General features: G+C 40.2%; 1 protein-coding gene across 1 annotated transcript in view; it reads left to right on the top strand.

The window, feature by feature from the left end:
- The window catches only part of DLC1 (DLC1 Rho GTPase activating protein), a 340,054-nt gene that overhangs the window by 145,737 nt on the left and 171,775 nt on the right, over positions 1-22,542 (top strand). Inside the window, exon 5 of the mRNA XM_045821281.1 lies at positions 13,577-13,610. Coding sequence (XP_045677237.1) covers positions 13,577-13,610 — 34 coding nt within the window. The remainder of the gene's footprint in view (positions 1-13,576; positions 13,611-22,542) is intronic.

Here is a 22,542-nt window from a genome sequence, read left to right as displayed (position 1 = left end):
AGACATACATTTCAGAAAACCCTCCACCCAGTTTTGCTGACAACTGGAAGAACTGTTCTCCTGACTCAGGGCTCCTATAAAGGTAACTTCCTGTAAAAAAAAAAAAAAAAATGGTGGTGGCTAATTGGAGAAAGAAAAGTCTCATTACAGGGGACGCATTCTCTTTGTTACTAAAAGGCACTGAACTGCTTAGGTATCTCACTTTGGAATCACTTTATAATCTCTACTTCCTTTATTGACCATTTTCCTGTTTAGCATATAGATGAATACGCATGAATAGTTTAAAATATATTATTCTCTCCTAGTGCTACATTTTGCATTTTAAGTCATTGGAATGATATCAGTTTTGTGGGCTTGGGATCCTGCTATATTTTAATCCTGAAAAAAGGAAAATATTTGAAGTTGTGCTACCAAAAATTTTCTTCTGTTAATTAGAGAAAATAAATCATTGGATGAAGTTTCACCAATGATTAGAGTTACCCCACGAGGAGCCTCAATTCGCTCTTGACCACAGCTTATCTCTCTGACTTCTTCCCATTCTTCTTAAAGATCCTGATCCTAACTTCTTCCCTGTGTTCTACACTCTCTTCCCCTGTCTGGCCCCTCCTAGCACCGTCAATTCAGCCCCTGCCCACTGTGTTCCTCTCTACCACCGGCATGCACAGCCCCCATAGACGTGAGCATTAGTTCTACAGGGATAACTGGTCCAGAGAACTGGACATGGCCACTTCCTCCCAGTTTTTCTCCTAAAGCTAGAGACCATCGCCTTCTTTCCCCATCTCTCACATTCTACTCCACCTTTAATTAACATTTGTTGGAAAGGTATTTTTAAAACACTGAGCTGATGATAAAGTCAATTTTCTCTAACTTCTAAAGGTATATGTAAATTTCAATTAAACGTGCTATCACTATACTCTTTATTACTAATGTGTAAAAACATTTAACAAGTTTTATGTAGAAAATTAGTGTTAAAGCAATTCAATCTGGACATAAATGGCTTCATACTTGCTAGTTAATTGTCTTTTCACCTATGTTTATAAACAAAAAGGTGGCTAATAATTATTACTTAATTTTTTTTTACATTCAGTGATTGTAATGTTTTCACCATTAGCCTTAGTTCAAAATGTGTCAGTGCCACAAATGCTATCTCACGGAAGCTCAGAATTCACTAACCCATTTGGAAATGCAATTTTCTGGGACTAAGGTAGACCTAAAAGACACATTAGTGGTTCCTAAGACTTTTTCATATATTACAATCTATGCCCTAAATAACCCCCAGAGAGAAGAGGCAGGAAGAAAAACAGAATTTCCTCGCTCATTCATAGGAGAAAGAGAGGAACAGGAGCAGAGGTGTGCTGATCAGGGCTCCAATACGAAATAGAAGGAAAACTTGAAAAAGGAGTATGTGGGGGAGGAATACTTACAAAGAGACTACACAAAGGAGGTGTGGGGTGGGAGAAGCACAAGGAACAGTGCAGAACCTGGCGGGGGGAGCGGGGCTTAGTTGCAGCTGAGCTGTGATCACTCCAAGGCCCCCAAAACGGAGAAGCAGTTAACAAAACCTAGAGGGGAAGAGGCTGCCAAATCAGCTGCCTTGAGAAGAGTAATGACCTTGGATGGAAGGACACAACCAGTTCAATGCCACGTCTCCAGATAAGATCTAGGGGAATAAACATTGCTTCCTTCTTTAAATAAACACTCTCTCCCCCAATTTCCAATGTGGGATAGGATTTCCCTCACACCACCAAGTGATCTCCAGACACCAGTCTTGTGTCCTATAATTCAACCCAATTCTGACACTATCTACCCGGCAATAACATCACATCCCACAAGATATGAGGGTCAATCCCACAAGGCTGCCCTCCACCACCCACTTCAGATGCCAGTTGTAAGTCTAGGTGTGCCCTGGCTTCTGACTGCCCAGGTATAAATCAGATTTCAGTGACCAGCCTTCCCTTGGGTTCCGTCAATTTGCTCACGGAACTCAGAGAAAGAGTTTACTCAATAGATTACTGGCGTATTATAAAAGGGTGTAACTCAGGATCAGCCAGGTAAAGAAATGCTTAGGGCAAGGTTTGGGGAGAGGAAACGGACCTTCCAAGCCTTCTCCAAAGAGCCAATCACACCAAATCTCCGTGTGTCTACCAGCAATAAGCTCTCCAAAGCCCTTCCTTCCAAGTTTTCACAGAGGCTTCATTACATAGGCATGATTGATTAAATCGTTGACCAATGGCAACCTACTCAGTCTCCAGCCTCTCTCTTCCCACCCAGAGGTGAGAGGCGGGGGGCGGGGGCGGGGGGGGGGGACGACTGCAAGTTCCAGTCCTCTAATCATGGGGTTGGCTCCACGGGCAACCAGCCCCCATCCTTAGGTGTTTTCCAAAGGTCACGCGTCACTAACATAACCAAAGGCACCCTCATCACTGTCATCACTTAGGAAATTCCAAGTGTTTTAGGAGCTCCATGCCAGGAAGGAGACCAAATATATTTCTCTTACGGTAAATCACACCCTTACATCCTCTACTGAATCTCCCCATAGGCCCAACCTACCTGGAAGCCAGGGGCATGGGATGCTGTAGATGAGAGTGTAGTATACAAAGTGTTTCCACATACAGCATCACCCAAACTGGGACGCTTCTGAGAGTTAAAGGGGTTATTAAAATTACTGTGATTACTGCAAAAAAGCAAACCAAAAAAGAATGCAACCCAACAATTACATCACCATTATAGATTTTTATACCGTGCAATACATTATGAACCCCCTGGAGCAGAAACGCCCCTCCTCCTCTACACCTCATGGCAAAGCTGCCACTCCCCTGTTTGTCCCCGGTGTTTCACATACACCTAACCCACATTGCCCTCCTACCCTGCCAGGCTCTGGGTAGCCTGCAAGCTGCAGCCCCGGAGCAAACCTGGCTGGGACACCGAGGAACCAGTACAGCAGCAGTGTCAGACACTTTTTGTCACCGACAAAAACCAGAAAAGTTAGCTGTGCCTAGCCACTTGTGTCTGAGTGTACTTTGTTAAGTCAGGGAGCAACCTGCCTGCTGTTCTTAGAAGGGAGGTGTTTTTCAGATAACATCTGGAAAGGGTTGGGGAAAGAGTCTGTTCATCACTCGTCATCGTCTTTCACGTGTAACCATAGATTGAAGTGGGAACAGTTCTCTGCACACGAATCTCACACACTCCTCGACAAGGCTGTAGGAGCTGGAAAGACAAACCCACCCTGGCTTGTATTAGTACAACTATTTGTAATTTTATGTCATCAAAAAACAAATATTCCAAAATTAAGCATATTCTTACCACACAATCTAGCAATTGCTCTCTTTGCTATTTACCCAAAGGAGTTGAAAACTTATGTCCACACAAAAAGCTGCACACAGATGTTTGTAGAAGCTTTATTCATAATTAATTGTCAAAACCTGGAAGCAACTAAGCTGTCCTTCAGTAAGTGGATAGATAAACTGGTAATTCAGACAGCAGAATATTATTCAGTGCTAAGAAGGAGCATATCGAGCTATGAAAACAGATGGAGAAGTCTGAAATGCATATTTTAAGTCCAAAAACCAATGTGAAAAGGCTGCATGTTATTTGATTCCAATTGTATGACATTCTGGAAAAGGCAAAACTTTCAGATGGTAAAAAGATCAGTGGTCCTCAGAGGTCAGGGGGAGAGAGGGATGAGCATTCAGAGCCCAAAAGATTTTTAGAGCAAAAAATACTTCTGTGCGATACTGTCACTGTGGGTATATGTCATTATACATTTGTCCAAGTCCATAGACTATGCGACACGCAGGGTGAACCCTAATGTGGACTACGGGCTGTGTGTGATAATGAGGCTTCAGCGCAGGTTCATCATTGTGACGAAAACACCACTCTGGGGGGCGGGGGGAGCTGCTGGCAACGGGGACGACTATGCATGTGTGAGGGCAGACGGGGTGTGGGGGAAATCTCTGTCCCTTCTGCTCAACTTTGCTGTGAACCTGTAACTGCTCTAAAAACTTATTGCTGTGAATCTAAGCTTATATTGGACTATAACTGGTAGTGATTAACCTGGTCAAGTTCATATGAATAAAATGTTTTATTGCTCAGCCTTATAAGAGACTAAGTGAAGTTACACAAAACAAATACATTCATAATGCTAGTTATCTTGTTTATAAGCTACATATTGCATGCAATTCCTTGTTAAGCCATTAACAAATACTTCACCTCTCTACTTTTATCCAAGACTGTTAACCAGTACTATAATGCATATATATGTAATAATAGTCCATGGACTTGGAAAAAAGTATAAATGTCACTAAATAATTTAAAATAATAGTAAATTTTTAAATAATAAAAGTACAAAATAAATATAATAATTTCTGATTTATGTATGAAATTCACTTTAGTCCAGAAAAATTACATGTGATCAGTCTCATTAGGTGTCGTGGTCCAATGTGAGTGGTGTCCCCAGTCATCCTGTACCATTCAGAGATCACCCAAAGGTCCCACAAGTGCAGATGATAACTGTTCTACATCCTCTGGTCCAAGGTTCACTTCCATATGTGCCCTCAGGCCCCAGTGCTCCAGGAGGCTCAGATCTGGAAGTGCATACCTTCTTTGTCAGGACCCAAGATGAACAGTGTCCCTTATCTGTACCTAAGGGGACAAAGAATAGACCCACCTGGTCACAGCTGGTGACAGGCTTCAAATTAAAGATGAAGGCTGAGAATGGTAGCCTCCACGCTGGGCTTTATGAGGCTTAAGGGAAATAGCTGACGTAAAAGAAGAAATCTTTTTTCAAAATAATAGAAAATCATTACAAATAGTTTAGAATAAAGAAAGGAGAAATGAACATGAGGAAACAAGTTAATCTGACAGGAGGAGGTGGCACACACAGACAGTCTATGCTCTTTGCATATTTCAGAATAAATATACAGTCACTTTTTATGTCATAAGGACAAATCCAACAACAGGATTTACACTTATGGAGTTCCAGGGCAAGAACTGTGACAATCTTCTTTCATGCAATAATTCATTCAATCATCAAATAGCCCTGAGATGTAGGTATTTTTCCTGCCATTTTTTTTACAGATGAGGAGACTGAGTTCAGAGAGTCCAGAAACTTGCCAAAAGTCACAGACTTAATTAGTGGTGGCAAGGAACCTAGTATTTGTTCATATCCACCATTTTCTGTTTTAATCTTCAGTCTTGAAGTCATAATTAGATTACTTATTTTTACAGTGTATTTTTTATTTTTTTATTTAAGTGCCACCAAAGCACTTTGTAAAAGACCACGTGAGTAGTAGTTACTTGACATATGCCTGTAAACTGACAAACTAGAACTAGGCGCAAGAGGATGAGGAACTCAGAGCACAGCATGCAACTAACAGGTGAACATTTCAGGAGGACAGGGGAGCATCATTAAAGCATTTTAAGGAAAACAGTGTTAAAGTAATAAACTGTAACAGGAACTGTTGCCTTTGGAATGGCCACCAGATACAGCGAGACAGAGGGTGACACACCAGCAGAAAATTATGACTCAGGCTAGAAAAATGAGGACATAGACAAAATGAAAAAACATCTATTCTGCAGGTCACCAGGAAGAATAAAAGGGCATGAAGTTTAACACTGAAGGGCAGGTGAATTGCTGGTTCACATCACCCAATAAGAAAGATAAACAGTCATTCTGGGCCCATTGCTCATTGGATAAGTCACCTATCTTGAACCTCATTTTTACTTAAAATAAGTCTACATACCTATGGTGCTCCCTAATTGAGAACTGTCATAAACCAAGCTGTAAAAAAAACCCAAAGCTCTCTTGAATAATCAGTTGTATTTCTAAACGGCCACCACATGCCGATCACCCTACCAAACATAAAAGAATACCTCTGAAGAACTCATACATTGAAAGATCTATATATAAAATATCTAAGAAGGAAGAAGCAATCCATTTTTTCTAGTGAAACCTATGGACATATTCAGGTGCTTAAGCAATGATTCTTTTTCCAGAATTACTAAGGTTGAAGACAATATCAGATCATGGTTTAAAATACATAATGTACATACTTACAAAAAAACAGCAACTTACAGGAAAACACAGATAAAGAAGGATTGATAAGATTTCAAAATTATATAAAACTATGTGAAGGGTAAAATGATTACACCAAAATGTAGGTTACTATGGTTACTCCAGTTGAACGTATTATTTAGCACTGCAATTCATAATAACAAAGCTGGGAAGGGAGACATGGTTGCTTAAATTTTAAAAGGAATTTATAACATGAAAATGTATCTCAAGCACAGTGAATTCGGTCATGAATACTATCTTCCACAGTGATTGATTGGCAATATAGAAGCATTATAATTAAGAATTTCAATAAATACTGATAAAGGAGATCAGTCATGGGTTTTCCATTTTTCCAGCTTGCTAAAAATAATTTAATTTAGAATAGTAGTAACTTGTTTTCTTACACCATATTTCCAAATAAAAATGCCCTCAACCAAGGTTTTGACAGGAGTGAGACAGCCTTAATTTCAATATTTAGCTATCTGAAATGAGCATGGAATGATATATTCTATAGAATACAGTAAATTCCTGTTATGAAAAAAAACACAATTTTTTAAAGGTTGGAAGCCCCAATTGCATTTTTATCCAGTAGAAGGCCCCCTCACCTCTACTCACAGGTGGCTACAGATGGGCCCATGATCAGCACCAAACATCCCTTAAGAATTAACTTGGCCTTTTTTTAAACACTTGCACAGCTGTTTTGAGCTGAGACCCCTAATTCCTACATCATAGAATATAGATGAAAGTATTCTTTTGGTCTGCAAACCTGTAAAGACAGTTGTTACAGGCAATAGTCTTGGAAACAAAAGAAAAAGTTCCTCAGTATGGACGATAACTTTTATCAAATGAGACATGTCAAATTCCTTTCATAGATAATAAAAATGCACAACATGAACTACCTTTCTCAGGTAATGATGCACATATTTATTTCACTTTCGTTGTACATTTATGTGTGTGCTTAAGACAGTCCTCTGTAACCGAATTCCCATTGTCTTCCATTGCATGACTGAGAAGCTAAGTTAAACTGGAATCATGAACTAAGGTACTAAATCTGGGGGACCTTTGACTTTATCAGTCATACGAAGAAAGGTATGACAGACAATGCTCTAAGACCCAGATTCTAGACTAATCTCCATTTGGCCAACTAAAACTCTGTCCCACTGGGCAAGACACTTGATCTCTCTGGAACTCAGCATCCTCATAGACAGAATCAGATGAGTGTTTGCCAAAGTATGGTTGTAGAGACTACTGGTGTACATCATCTGATCTCCAGATAACAACAATTTTGTAGTTGCTTTAATGTATATTATAAATAATATAACCAAAAATTCAAACTGATAAATGTATGCATTTTGTTTTTATTATTTAAAAAAGGAATATTCTTTTTATCCATTTTTTATCCTTTTTAAGTTTTCTCAGTGATTTTTTTTTCATATACGGTTTACATTTAATATTATTTTGCATTAGCTTCAGGTATACAGCATGCTGGCTAGATACTCACATAGTTCCTCCTGATGCTTCCTGTACCCACCTAGCATCACACGTGGCTATTACAATATCATTGACTTTATTTCTTATGCTGTACTTTACATCCCCATGACTGTTTTGTAACTACCAATCCATACTTCTCAATCCCTTCACGTGTTTCCACTCAGTCCCCCAATGCCCTCTGAAATGTATTTAAATTTAATATTTAAAATATTATTAAATAAAGAGTTTGTAGGTGATTCATGTACATAGTAAAAAATGTAAAGGTGGTATTTGAGGTGCTGCAGTTTGGGGAACGGGACTAAATGACACTCAGCTCTCTCCGCCAAGAAGAGCCTATCTTTTCAGTGAGAGAACGGTGACTCTCAGCGCTGGAGAAGTGCTTTGAAAACCAAAATGGATGATATCAGATGGTCAGTCCGACACCGCTTTCCAGTAAACTGTGTTCAAATGAAAGCAAACAGAAGTCGCTGACTGGCTAATAATATCACCGACTGCAATGATTCCAAGAGTCTTTAAATAGCGAGCTAGAAACAAACCCATTTTGCAGTGTACCTTTTGTAATGTTGTCTTTCAGGTCTTCCCCCCAAAAATGTGATCCCCAAACTCTTCTTATTGTCCATTGTACCCAGAATGTGCCCTCGTGTCTTCCTCTGAGGCTGTTCCATCACTGAGGGGAGGGAGGTTTTCCTGAAATTTCTAAGGACATAAGGAAATTTTCTGAATTTCCCTGTAAGACATTTTTGTGGGAACAAAAGTGAATGTTTTTAAGGGAAAGGAATACATTACTCTGTCATTGATTCTTGCAATTTTAAGGAAGGCAAATGAACAAAATCTGTGAGGAACAAAACAGAATATTCTATACAAGCACATCTAATATGTTAAAAACATGTCAAACAAGTACTACCTATAAAGAAAGAAAACACAAACTTAAGGGTAGTATTTTGTTTTTGAATGCAGCACAAAAATGAATCGTTTCATTCATGGAACTTTCCAGTCTATCATAGCTGCCCATCATTTGAAAGGGCTGACTTTCAAAGGGCCTTCTTATTGGTGGTACTTTGTGGTCCTGATTCCAAAAACCTAATAGGAAAAAAATGTATATAAGTGGGGGACATGGCATATTAATAAAAATAACATATTAAAGAGGGAAAACATTCTCAGTTTTCACCTAAAATGGTCAAGAACAAATTGGACCAATTAGAATGTTTCAATTGTCATTGCACTTAAAAAGATTCAGACATGGCGTCTATTACTTGTGTTATTGTTTATGTTAGCAGCTTCTCTGTAGTCAGAGTTGCTGCAAGTTGCTGAAAGGTGTTCGGCTGAGGTCCTCCCGTAAGTGCGGAAAGCCAGCCGAGCACAGACCGAAAGAATCAACACGTGTCTACAGCATTTCCGCAAGGCATGTCAAAATCCGCATTTCCCCAGCCATTTTTTACGTCCAGAAATACAAACAGACTCACACACAGGCTAGGCTCCCACACACAGCTTTTAAAGACCTCATTAAGAGAAGGCAAATTGCTTCCTCCCCTCTTACTAAAAAGCTTTCTCTTGAAAGGCTTTTTCAAAATTCAGTAATAAAACACCTTAACAGATTAACTTCGATGAAAATCCTTTCATGAGGAGGATGGTTGGCAGGCCAGCGCGGCCACACACGGGCTGGTTCTTCTGTCACTGGACTATCATGAAGAAGAATAGCAAAAGACTATGAATTATTTTTTCCTCTCATTTGGAAGTTATTAGTAGGCTTCCCTTTGTTCCATTGAGAAATGAGAGAAGAAAATATGAAGTTACAGCGAACCCATATGGCCAGCAGGAAAATCCTATTTAATTGCTTTATTGCCAGAAATGTTAAATCACTTCCTGAGGATACAGTTCAAATGAAACATATGGCAGCTATTAACAAAAGCCCCTAATGAATTCAAAAATATGCTTTTTATGGGAGCTTTCTCATAAGCAGCAGTCATTCACGTACATACCAGTATGCACGCGGTATTTTAATTCCACAAACGTTTGATGAACACTTACTCTGTACCGGACTACGCAGCCGGCTTGCATGAAGTGTTTCTTTCCAAGCGACAGACATGACACGAATGGACCCCAAGCCCAGCAGTGCCTCTTCTCAGAAGTCAAAGGCAACAAAGCTCGTGAACAACACCTCCTTCCTGAAGGTTCAAGGCCAAGAAAACCACTTCATTTGCACCTGAGTAGTCCTAATTATCCACTACATTTCTACTCCTTTAATGTCACACCAGTGACGATGTTAATCCCTGTCATTTAGCCTCCACAGCATGGAACGCTTTATCTTTTCCCGTAGCTTCTTCAATCGGGTTTCCATTCCACAAAGAAGAAAACTTTACTAAAGTTTATGTAGAACAATGTGAGGCATGTAACAAGAATCAACAAATAGCTTTAATTAATTGAAAACCTACTGTCACTAATTTTTTTTATTTTAATGCCTTTCACCCCCTGGAAAATTTCACAAACTTAATCAATTATTTCTAAGCCATATTTTAAAGAGACAGTTCTCCCGCAAATGCAGAGATAAATCAGCTGAGGGACATCCAGCTCTTATTACTGTGTGGTTTTACTTCAAAAGAGAAGTTATCAGTTCTGGTTACATCGGACTCTGGCTTGCCTTGCTCCACATCGTAAATATGGCCACTGCAGTTATTTAATGCAAGGGAGCTTTGGCAGCTTAAAGAATCATGCGGAGCGTGGTAAGATTTAAAGCAACTGGCACTGGCTCCGTGAAGGATTGGCGCTGGCTATGGGGAGGCTAAAATATCTTTGCTTCATAGTGCAACTCATTATCATTTTTATTAAATATTTACTTACACATGCTCAGTCACATACTTAGTAGTCAAACAGAATGAAATATGGAAGGCCGGTCACTGGTCTACTAGTGCTTTGGAGCCAGACATTCAATCTGCCTAAAGTGCCTTAGCTGTAAGAAGAGAGGGCTTCTTTGGACTTTCTAAGTGTCTAGTACAGTTATGCCCACGCAGATACTCTGTGACCGAAGTCAGCATGTGAGCATGGGACCTCTTCGAATCTTCTCCTCTGTGGTCTGAGTGTTGGTGACCTCAGAGCCCGGCGTGTCAGCGGCAGCATCCTCTCTTCCCCGACTGATTGTGACCTCACAGAAGTTGCTCTGATTTCCAGGACTTCCTGGGATCGTTCTAAGGGTTGAGTGAGACTATTCAGGTGGAAGATTAAAACTGTACCTTGTCCACACTAAGAACCTGGTAGGAAGTGTCAGCTACTCAGAGATGGAGGAATTTTCTTACTAAGCATCCTTTAATTACCTATCACCAACCTTTACAATCTTGTCAAAGAAAAGGTTTCGTTTCTGTTTCGTTTTGTGTTTATTTGCTTTTCACAAATGCGGAAAGTTAATTTAAAAGCTATGATCTCCAGTTAGGGGAGAAATCCAGGAGTTAGGCTTCATATATAACATAGTATGCATTTAATTCCATTGTTATATCTTTTCCTAAAAGACACATAAAAGCTAAACAAATATCACCAAAAACTGGAGGGTAACTTTCCTGTAAAAGGAAAAAATAGCTTTCCTGGAGTACAGAATCAGAGTTCTCCTAGAAGGAAAGGAAAAAATCAGATGACCTGGCTATAAATGAGGGAATACCTAAAGCCTTCTCAGGCCCCCACCGCCCGCCGATGCCCTGCCTCTGGGTGTGATGCTCCGAGCCGCCACTTCAGCACCTGATGGTCTCTTCATGGCCATGTGTCTGTTGGGATGCAGAGTTGATGGAAACATCCAAAGAACAAGACATGAACAACTAAACGTAGGCTGAGGTTAAGTCAAAATGTACTTTCACTGTAGGTCAACCTTGCCAATCAAAAACCTCTCAATTTTCTTATCCATAGAAAGACTTTTTCTGTTATATGAAAAATTACATCAATCTCCAAATCCCATAAATTCCAAAGGTGAGGATCTCCACAGTAATATATATCTCACAAAGTTACAGGTGTCTTCCTGTTTGATATTTCTGGAAATCAAGGCTGATGCTGTTTTCTGAGGCTGAGCTACAACAGAAGTGCCCTGAGCCTTTTTCTCCCTCCTTCTCTTTCTCTCTCTCCCTCTCCCTCTCTCTCTCTCTCAACAACATTAGTTACCTATCTGAGCCTACTTTTCCTACCCTAACTGTAAGGACTTTGCCTCTTGAAAAAGGGGAGAAACTCCCCTTGTGGATGACTTGTGCGATCCGTGTGGCTGTGCTGCAGAAGGCGTCACATCCAGTGGGTCGGACAGCGTTGTAAAAGGTTTCCAGGACAAGCTGCTGCCCTCATGCTAACTGTATTTGACACACCAATAACTGACGTGAACGGGAAATGGAAGTTCAGCGTCCTAACATTTTTTAGAGTCTCCACAAAGAGCAGAACTAGACATTTATACTTTAAAATCTTTTGTATGCATCTCATTCTAAACTCTATTTTTTTAAGTAATGATATTGATAGATAATAGTTGCTGGGAATTGAACTTCCGAACTTCTCATGGCAGAGAGGTTTAGAACCATTGGCCCAAAGCCCATGGTAACAAACAGTAAGAACAGCTACCGTTGTTCCTGAGGGCATTATATGTTTTCTAGAAGCTACTCCAGTTTGTCCTCTCGGCAGCCTTGCGAAGTAGGAGTGATTTCCCTGTTTATAAAAGAAGATTCTGAGCCATAAGAGACAGGGTAGAAATTTGAAATGTCAGAGATAGAATAATTTATATTTTCTGCTTCCAAAAAATAGGACAAAACAAAAGAATTCCAAAAATTTTACCCAAATTTAGAGTGTTTCAGTCTCATTTATTGCCAATATCTTTTAAGAGCGATATGAGTCTGTCTTCAGAGAAGGAGATAATCATATGGTGATTTAGAATTATCATAGCTGGATAATTTACTGATCGTTCCACAACTCTCATTTTTCTTTTCAGCTTTATTAAGGTATGATTGACAAGTAAAATTATAAGATATTTAAAGTGTCCTTTGTGGTAATTTGATATGTATAATATGTATACACTGTGAAAGAATCCTTCACATCTGATTAATTAACACATCCATTACCTCAGATATTTACCCTTTTCTGGGTGAGGATGTTTAAGTTTCACTCTCTTAGCAAACACCAATGACATATTACAATGTTATGAACTACTCTCACCTTGTTTTACTTTACATCCTCAGACCTTATTCATCGTGCAGCTGGAAGGCTGTGCCCTTTACCAGCCTCTCCCTACTCCTCTCACTTGTTGCCCCCTCCCCGGCCCCTGGGAACCACTTCTGGACTCTCTGGTTCACTCAGCATAATGCCCTCAAGGTCCGTGTTATACTGCAAGTGGCAGGATTTCCTCCTTCTTCCTGCCTAAGTGCTATTCGATTATATACGCCACACCCATATCTGCACTCTGGCGTTGTCTGCAACATTACTCACAACAGCCCGCGTATGGATGTGAGATATATTTACCTCCATCCTCCTTTTATTTCATTTGACTCTATACCCAGAATAGAGTCAAGTAGAATTGCTGGATCATATAGTAGTTTCCTAATTTTTTCAATTTTTAAAGTATTTTGGCTGTTGACACCATTACAGATGTCCTGTTTTCTACCCCCCTTTGCCCACCCCCACCCAGTCCCCACCCTCCATACTGTTTTCCATGGTGGCAGCACCCACCAATTTACATTCGCACCAGCAGAGCACAAGGGTTCCCTTTTCTCCACACCCTCACCAATGTGTATTATTTCCTGTGTTCTGGGTGATAGCCACTGCCCAGGCTTTCCAACAGGTGCAAGGTGACATCTCACTGTAGTTTTGATTGGCATTGCCCTGGTAGTTAATGATGTTGAGTACCTTTTCATGTTCCCACTTCCATGTCTTCTTTGGGGGGAAAAAGTCTACTCAGATCCTCCGCCTTCTCATTTTCGTATTCCCAAGTTCTATTTAATTTTGCTTCATTTTATTCCTAATAATGTTATTTGATATTTCTTTCTGATAATACAAAAATTATATGCCTTTTGTTTTCTTTTTCAGGCTGTTCCGGGTATCCCAGAGAAGGAAAAGGCTGGTAAGTGGATAATGGTTGTGCTTTCTTACCTATCTAAACTTCCACCTTCATATAGGCCTCTTACTAAATATCTAAAATGTAAAATCTCACCAATCTTTGGACAAATATTGCTGAATTACTGAAAAATGCATTATGTTGCTCAAAATGTAAGAAAAAGTGGGGTTTTCTAATATAACATTTCATCCCATTAGGATAAGATGTGTGCTTCTCATGGTCTTACTGCATGTTGTAATGACAACCACAGTGTTTTTCTTGAGAAAAAGAATAAGGTGTTGTTCCGTATCCTGAGAATGGTCTTGGAAATCGGTTGTTAATAGTTACCAAGATTGATTTTTTAATCTTAAGTAGCTTATCTAGTGGTCATAGAAAAAATGTACTTATTTAAAGCTGGTGCCGTACCATCAAAAATACCATTGTAAAGCAATATGAATAATTATATAGAAAAGATTATACTATTTTTCTATGGTCTATGTGATTATTATAACTATTTAGTGGTATGGAAAGATGGAGAAGGACTGATGAGAAACATAGACTAAGAATAATTGGAGTTGATTTGATGGGATTATGCTTTTCAAAAGACCTGTTGATCTTCCTCAATATTGTCGTATGTTTCCTGTGTAATAACAATAGTTTGTAAGAACACAGATTAAAGGTATGCTCCCAATCTTGAAGCGCAAACTTAGTTCTTAGACATTTGTGATTTTTAAGAGCCATATTAAAAGTGTACAGTATCATCTAAAAGAAGGTATTACGACTTTAATTGACTTTATAGTGAAGCATTGAAGCTTGCCTGATATGATGTTTATACGGAAGATTTTTTCTTTCTAGTTCAGTGATCTTATTTTTGCTGCCAAATATTTTTCACACAGAAGTTTTTATGGTTTGTCTCCTCCCTTGGCTGAAGTTTTCTCTTGTGTCAGGCTGTTTCTGATTTCTTCACTCTTGTAGGTTGAAAGGTAACTTCACTCTCATAGGTTGAAAGGTAACCCTTCGGAATAGGAGGAAGATATTGAACTGGCATCACAGTCAGTTCCAGAGGAAAACTGTTCAATTTAACAGTGCAGTGGCACTACACGGAATAGTCACAAATATTAAACAAGCTAAAATTACAGTTCCAGGGCTCTAACATATATCTCAAATAGATTGTGTTAACTGTCTAGTTAGGGCACGAAATAAATGGCTAAGTGGTCATTCGCATCACAGAGGAAAAGGAATTTAGCCAAAGTACTGCTCCATCTTTGGTTGTGACATGCTGAGTAATCCCCAAGATTAGCTGCCATTTAAACCAAGTATGCAACAGGGCAAAGTTGTCATCTTGTTCCAGAATATCAGCAACCTCCCTCATACCCCAAAAAGGAAATTAGGGTGTCAATTCTTGGCTGGTGGAGAAGTGGGGAAAGGGGGTGGAAATGCCATTATTCGACGGGATGGAGAGCCAAAGAGTTACCTTCGGAATGGTTAGGAGAAGCACTTCATTTTACCATGTTTCTCGAGTATTTTAAATATGTATTTGTTACAACAGGGAACTGATTAAACAGAGAGTATAAATATAATGCAACTACCACTTTTTATCATAATCCTGGAAGTTTTCCTCCTCAAGAGCAACAACAAAAAGATTGTCATTCTTTATTTAAGATCCCTTTGGGTCATTTCTATACCACAGGGCGCGAATGCAGCATTAATAAATGTCATTCACAGAGGTTCCCCAAGATGCTTTCTGAAACTGAGAGCCACCAATCGATATATATTGTATGACCTACCCAGGTCCTGAGCACCTTGACCTCAGCTGTTTAGCCCCGTATGGAATGATTGGAATGCAACCTGGCTTCTGTATCTTAAAACATTAGAATGATTGGAATTTACTCCAAAATGGGTTTTTATTTAGATTTCTTAAGAATATGCTGATTTGTTTAGAAAGAAATATAATTTTGTTTGGTAATATAAACACAAGAAAGAAATTACATTTTTAAAGATTTTGTTTATTTATTTTTTAGAGAGGGGAAGGGAGGGAGAAAGAGAAGGAAAGAAATATCAGTGTGTGGTTGCTTCTTGAGCACCCCCACCTGGGGACCTGGCCCACAACCAGGCATGTTCCCTGACTGAGAATCGAACCAGTGAACCCCTTGGTTTGCAGGCTGGCACTCAATCCACTGAGCCACAGCAGCCAAGGCAGAAATTATTTTTTAAAAAAGTATCAGTGAATTTGTGTCAAAATAAAGGCTTATTTTTGATTATTTAATTAATAATGGTAACAGATTTGACAATTCAAGAGAGAATATGATTTATTCCAAAAAGTTTCAAGGGACCATGGCCGTCTGAGCGATCTAATCCTTGTGTTCCTAAACTTTGTATGCCCTATTTAGAATATTGACAGCATTTGAGTGTTTTACATACAAATACGAATCTCTCTATTCCTGTCTTTAAGCATCTCTATTTTTAAGCTCTGCTGGGTGGGGGAACGACATTGGGGGAAGGCAGAGGACCCACTCAGTCTCCTGGAGGTTAATTGAGCTCTTAAATAGGATTAAGCTTCATACCCACCCCTAAGGCCTGCCATTTTTTTTTCCTGCCTTGCTAAATGAATGTAGCCTATTGTTCCTTATTAAAACAGCCTATTTTTAATCTGTGTGACCTCTCATCCAAGCCAACTGGAACCAACTCCACCAGCCTTTGTGAAGCTCTAAACGCAATCATTTTGGTTGCATTCCATTAATAATTCTTGAACTGCAGTAGCACGATTGTCCCCGTGTGTCCTCTAAGTGGACATCGATTCTGGTCCATGTTGCTCTGTAAAGGAAGCCCAGTGGAATCAGTTTTGCTGCTTGTCTGCCACTTTGTGATGGGAAAAAAAAACTCGCAGGGGAAACAGTTTTGAAGCAGCCTCACATGGGTTCATTCATTGCACAAATACTTACTGAACAGAAACACGTACTAGGCATCATGTCAGGGTCCATCGAGGAAGCAGTTATGAATAAGGCTTTGTGCTTGCCCTGAAGGAACTCCAGCTCTAATTGAGAATTTCTGCTAGACCAGTATCTTCCTTTTCTTCTTCTCAAGAATTCCTTCACCCAGCTTATTCGGAAAGCTCCCCAGGACAAGCATCAGATTTAAAAATTATCGTTTTCAGGAAACTCTGTCAGAATGTGCATTCTCAGGATCTGAAATAGAATACGATTGATTAATTTGTTCTTTAAAGATCAAGAATTAATCACACAAGTATCAACATATGCAACACATAAGTTTTCAGATAACTTCTGTTACGCCACTGGAGTCACTGTGCCCCTGAAGAGGGGCCTCTGTCACTGGGACGTTCTCCAGCACATCTGCTGTTTATCCGTGTGGCCTTGGGCAAGTTACTCAACCTCTTCCCTTTCTCATTTCTTGAGTATAAATAAAGAAGCTGTCAGGCTGTTGTTGTAAAGCAACAATGCTTGGCACAAAGTAGGTCCTGCGAAATGGTAGCTGTGTTTTATGGGAATCAGTTGTGCTTATAACCATCATGTGTTCGAGCCAAAGAGAAGCTAGCTGTGTCGGTGCCGCCCGGGATGCTCCCAGAACCCTTAAACACGTCCTCGGGGCACAATTAACAGCTGAGCAGCTGTCCGCGTGAAAGAAAGAGATCCCTTTCTCCACAAGCTTCTGAGGGCATTCATCAGTCCAGATGGAGGCTGTCACAGGCTAGGCAGAACTGGTCATATTTACACTCTCATTAGAGGCTCCTGTCTCTGTTAGACTAGAAGTCTCTCTTGTGAACAGATAATCTTTGGTTTTCACCAAGATTAGCCCCTGAGAAATAAATATCCTGCGTCCTATTTTCCTGGGACTCCCTGTACCCCAAGTCCTTAAGGTAAAAGGAATCCCTCCTCCCCTGCACACGGTCCTGTCCACACCAGCTCCCCCTCCTTGTCCGTCCTCCCTGCCACTGCTCGAATGCAGCCCCCGCCTTCCCCCGGGCTGTCCCAACAGCGCCCAGACAGGTTCCCCCGCCGTAACCTGTCATTACCTCGGTCCACTCTCCACACTGTCACCAGACTTATCTTTGAAATCATGACCTGATGACGTCAATTCCTGCTTCATCGTGTTCTCTGCCTTCCTACAGGGTAAGGTCAAACTTTCCTGCTCGACATTTGTCATCTGGATGCAGTATCATTAGTTGTACTGGACATGTCCACTTCCCCGCCGCTCCGATCCACCCCGTCCCACGCCCTGTGTCTCCTAGCTCTGTGCCCTGGAGGCTGATGGCGGCAAAATCAAGGGACTGCCTTCCTTTCTGTCTTCCCCATTCCACCAATGAGGATCTCCGGCAGGAGACTGTGACTTCCGGCGGAGTCAGTGCGGGCTTCTCTTAGGTGGCCCTTCCAGGGTCTGACAACCATTCCCTCTTCTCGCCCTTGTGGTTTCCCTGCACCGTTATAAACAGTTCCGTGACTTAACTTCCTTTGATGCGTCCAGTGTGGCATCTGCTTCCTGCGAGAAGTCTCACTGGCATACTTACCCATACTTTCTCTTCTTTCTGCTTCTTTGTGTATGTTTATTAGTTTCTGTGTTACGCCTCAGCTACCACCTCCAGCCACAGAACCCCTCCTAACTCTATATTTTTCCACTTCTGCCAAACTCATGCAATTGCCTTTTTAAAAATAAAGACCAGTAGATTTAGAGGGAGAAGGGGAGGGAAAGACAGCTTATTCAGGAAAAAGAATATGGACCTTGTTTCTCTTCATCCTAAGTGAATTCAGCTTCATGTCATTCAGTCACATGGAAAAGAAAACTATCCTTATGATTTACATGTGTCCTCTACTGCACAAAAGTATGTAACTGAGAAAATTAGCACTGCATTTTAGTTACTAAAATGACTCTCGGCATAGTCGGAAAGTAAGAATATGGAGATATAGGAAATCTCTCATTCTAAAATTAAATCATATGGAAAACAGATCATTATCGTTGGCCCAAAATGGACAATATTTTTGCCCTCCACCTGATATTTCTTTCCATCTTGATTGTTTCACTTGTTTTACTAGATCCAACAGTACCTCCTCCGTAATGAATTCGTTTCCAGACAGTTTAGTCATTGATTCTTCCGTGTTCCCAGAAAATTTCGTGTTTTCTATTTCAGTCCTATTATCTTGCCTCACTGTGTGCCCTCTTCTGTGGGCCATGAGCTTTTCTAGATCAGGATTATTGCCTTTGTGTGCCCGGTAATTAAAACAGCTATTAGCTCGTAGTAGGTATTCTGTAAATCCACATTAATGAATACATTGTAATTGCAAAGATGCTTTGGCATCGATCTTAATGATTTAAAACGAATAGGATTCTAAAACTTGAACACTCCCCTTGCTTCCTCCATTATTCCTGCTACCTCCACAGCTGCCAACTGTCTCCACCAGATAATTAATTAATGGTGTTCTTTGGCGTTCTATCCCACACAAATATGTAAATGGTACTACTGAGAAAGATGACTTTAGAATCTGACTTTGGCTGCATTGCTTGGTAATTTTTTTTTAATGTTTGCTGTGCTGCCCCAAGGTTCTTTGGTTGGCCAAGAAATGTTAAAAATCCAGATACTGTATGTTTGTAGCCTGAAACACTTGTGAAAGATAGCTTTCAGAAGTGTACAACGCATCCACAGTCTCTCCGAACTTTGTGTTGTGGCTTTGTAAGGCAGGACATAAAAAGCCAATGCTTCTCTCCGTGACAAACGTGTAAGGGGGAAAACCAGAGTTTTCATAATTTCACTCCAAATGCCTTGTAAACATACCAAATAACAGAGCCCGGATGTGGCACCTTTTGTTATTAATTTTTTTGGCTGCCTTTGGTCACTGAGAAGGGAAATGCAGAAGACAAAAAGAAAACCTAAAATGCAAAGGTATTCCCCTTTCTCCAGCCTGATGCTCATTGCTTCGACTCAGAGGATTGTACCTGCAATCTATTGCTCTCTAAGCCATGTTCCAGTGTCGGCAGATCCAAAAGGACTTGACGAAAACACAAAAATAGGACTGCTCTGTTTCCGAGGTGTCCTTTAAAAGACTGTGTTCTTTCTTTATGCCTCCATTTCAGTACAAATTAGATCAGTTTTGGTGCAACCTCAGCTACTAGGCTGTAAGCACCTGAAAGACAGAATTTTGTTTCATTCAACCCTGGACCCCCAATGCCACTGTAGTTGCTCTATGTTTGGTAAATAAATGAATAAGTGAGGTCTTTTAAAAATCCAAAAATGCTTTGCTCCATACACAGAACACCCCCAAAGCCCGTGTAGAGTTTTATCATTCTCTTCTAAGTACAGCACTTTCTGTACTGCAAAGACCCCTGGCTGTTTTGCAGCGTTCAGCGGGATCTGAAAACTGTCTCTATCTGGCCGGGCTGGGCCTTGGCCAACATTCCAAATTCTTTATTCCCTTCCACTCTCGGAAAATGGATTTCATTCTTTTTATACTAATGGCTTATAAAGACCCACTTGCTTCACTTTTCTTAGTATATGGTCTCTGCTCGCCTGCTTTTTTATGAGGAAGGAATTCAGGGTATGCCGCACACAACCTCTCATTTCTTCTGAAGCCTAATGTAAACTAATCCATGAAAAGTTGGCTGTGGTTGAGCGGGCTGTTGAGAGGAAACCTATTAGCTTTCAGGTATCAAGGAATTCATGAAAAATATAAGTAAGCTATTCTGAAATGGCAGAGATCTTGAATTCGTAGGGTATTTTTCAATATGGATAACTTTCTAAATACCTTTCTTACTGTTCTTTTTGGTATTTTGTTTATTGCCAACTATGTAAAGTAAGTCTCCTATGCCACCAGAACCAACCAAACATACTTCCTTCCCTTCTCACTTGTATTTGAAGAAACATGGACACACGATAATTTCGCTTTTAACAAGTTCCTATTTGAATGATAACTCCTACACTGGGAGTAGATCTGCCCAAGTCTCTATAGCTGGTGGTGGCTGTATTGTTCTGTGGCATTGAATGGTTCTTTTTTTATATATTTTTAAAGATTTTATTTATTGATTTTTAGAGAGGGAATGGAGGGAGAAAGAGAGAGAGAGAGAGAAATATCAATGTGTGGTTGCTGGGGGTCATGGCCTGCAACCCAGGCATGTACCCTGACTGGGAATCAAACCTGTGACACTTTGGTGTCCGCAGCCCGGGGAACGATTCTTATGATACATCTCTGTTCGTGAATTATCGTCCACATCAGGCTGTGAGTTCCTTAAAGGCATGAAGTTCTCACTTCATCTTTATCACCCACACCCCAATGTAGCATCTTGCCCAGAGCAGATGCTAAAGAAATAGTTTTGAATTAACCTATTCATCTGACATACCAAACAGCTCATGTGGGCTCCTGGTTAATCTCCAGTCTTACAGCAACCATTACTTTTCACAAGATTTGACGAACTACACATTTCTTCCTCCAGAAAGTCACATGCACATTTTGTTCCTCCGCTTTATCCTTTGAAAGAATCTCCATCAGAGGTATGAAGAGGTGACTATGAACTCCCAGTACAGGCCAATGAGGCAGGTTTGCATTTCAGTACTTTAATTGACATTGACCTTTTATTAGCAGAAAAATTAATTTGTCATTTTCAATTTTCCCTGAAGAAGGAAAATTTGTGAAAAGGCCCTCTCTGTCAATTGTATTTACAAAGCAATAGAAGAACTTACATTTAGTTTGAAAATCATATATAATCATTTTAGATGCCTTCAAATATTTGCCTTTATAGGGTTCCCAGTACAATCTGCAATTCAGTTACTGCTATTAATAATGTGAATATAAAGACATATATGTACCTGAAGATCCTAGTACATTGATTTTAAATTCTTGGGAGAGGTACATTTATTCTGGGCAGGTACCTATAACCTTGGTTAACATATAACAAGTACCTATAACAAGGTTAACCTTGTTAAACCAAGTATTACTTTGACCTGTCTCACTATGAGATGACCTCATCAGACCCTCCATGGATTTGAGGGATTTTCATTTGTTTCCTTATAGGCAAGAGTTTTAGATCCATATCTCTTCCAGAGTGATCCATAAACATTTCTATTGAAGAATTAAGATGTGATTTTGAGATACAGCCTATCAAAATGGAAAGCCCAAAACAATGATTGACAGTCGTGAGAAATGAACCCCTGCTCAGGAAGAGGCTGGTGCCCGCCCTGTTGGCAAACTCCTGTGGCTGTTGCAGAAGAGCTCATCGTGGATTTCAGAGGCCATCTTGTCCTGACCACTATAATCAGGAAACATCTCACAGAATTTCACAAGTTTAAGCAAACTCAAAAAGGCCTCCCTCGCCGACCATAATGGGATTTTGTTCTTTTGATTTTGGGGTTTTTAAAATTTTTCTAGCCACTATATTTTCTGAACTGCTAATATTATAAACTTCTTGTTAATATAAATGTTAAATCAACTCTTTCCTCTGGATTTAAGGAAATAGATAAATAGGGATAACACTACAGTTTATCACTTCTTGAATTTACCTACGTTTTTAAGTCTGTGGTCTTCTGGGATGTGTTCAGGCAAATGTTTTCCTGCTGTGCTGTGACTTCCTGGGAGGCAGGTATTCTCTTCGCACCCGTGTAACGCCAGTGTCCTGGGGTGTTTTTGACTTGATGTTTGTCGAATGAATGTTTGAATGTATCACAGCAAGCATTTATTCTGTGCCTGCACTGTTCTAAGCGCTGGGTAGGTATGAACCCTTTTGATCCTCTAGCAGCCCTATAAAGTAGGTGTTACTGTTTTCCACATGACAGAGATGAGGAACCCGAGAGAGGGCTTTCCTCAAATACCCAGAGTCACCCTGTGGCCCAGGCAGGGTTCAACGCAAGCAACGCAGTCTAGCATGCTTTCAACCAACGATGCGGTGTGCAGTGGTTAAACGCCAACACTCCTCAGGCTGACAAATACATTTTTTTCATAACTGACCTTACCCTTCCCTTTCA

Source organism: Phyllostomus hastatus, unplaced genomic scaffold, assembly GCF_019186645.2.
Source record: "Phyllostomus hastatus isolate PE091 unplaced genomic scaffold, TTU_PhHast_1.1 phas_scaffold_46, whole genome shotgun sequence".
Classification (NCBI taxonomy): Eukaryota; Metazoa; Chordata; class Mammalia; order Chiroptera; family Phyllostomidae; genus Phyllostomus; species Phyllostomus hastatus.
The sequence above is the reverse complement of the archived record's forward strand: the minus strand, read 5'-3'. Positions and strand labels throughout refer to the sequence as shown.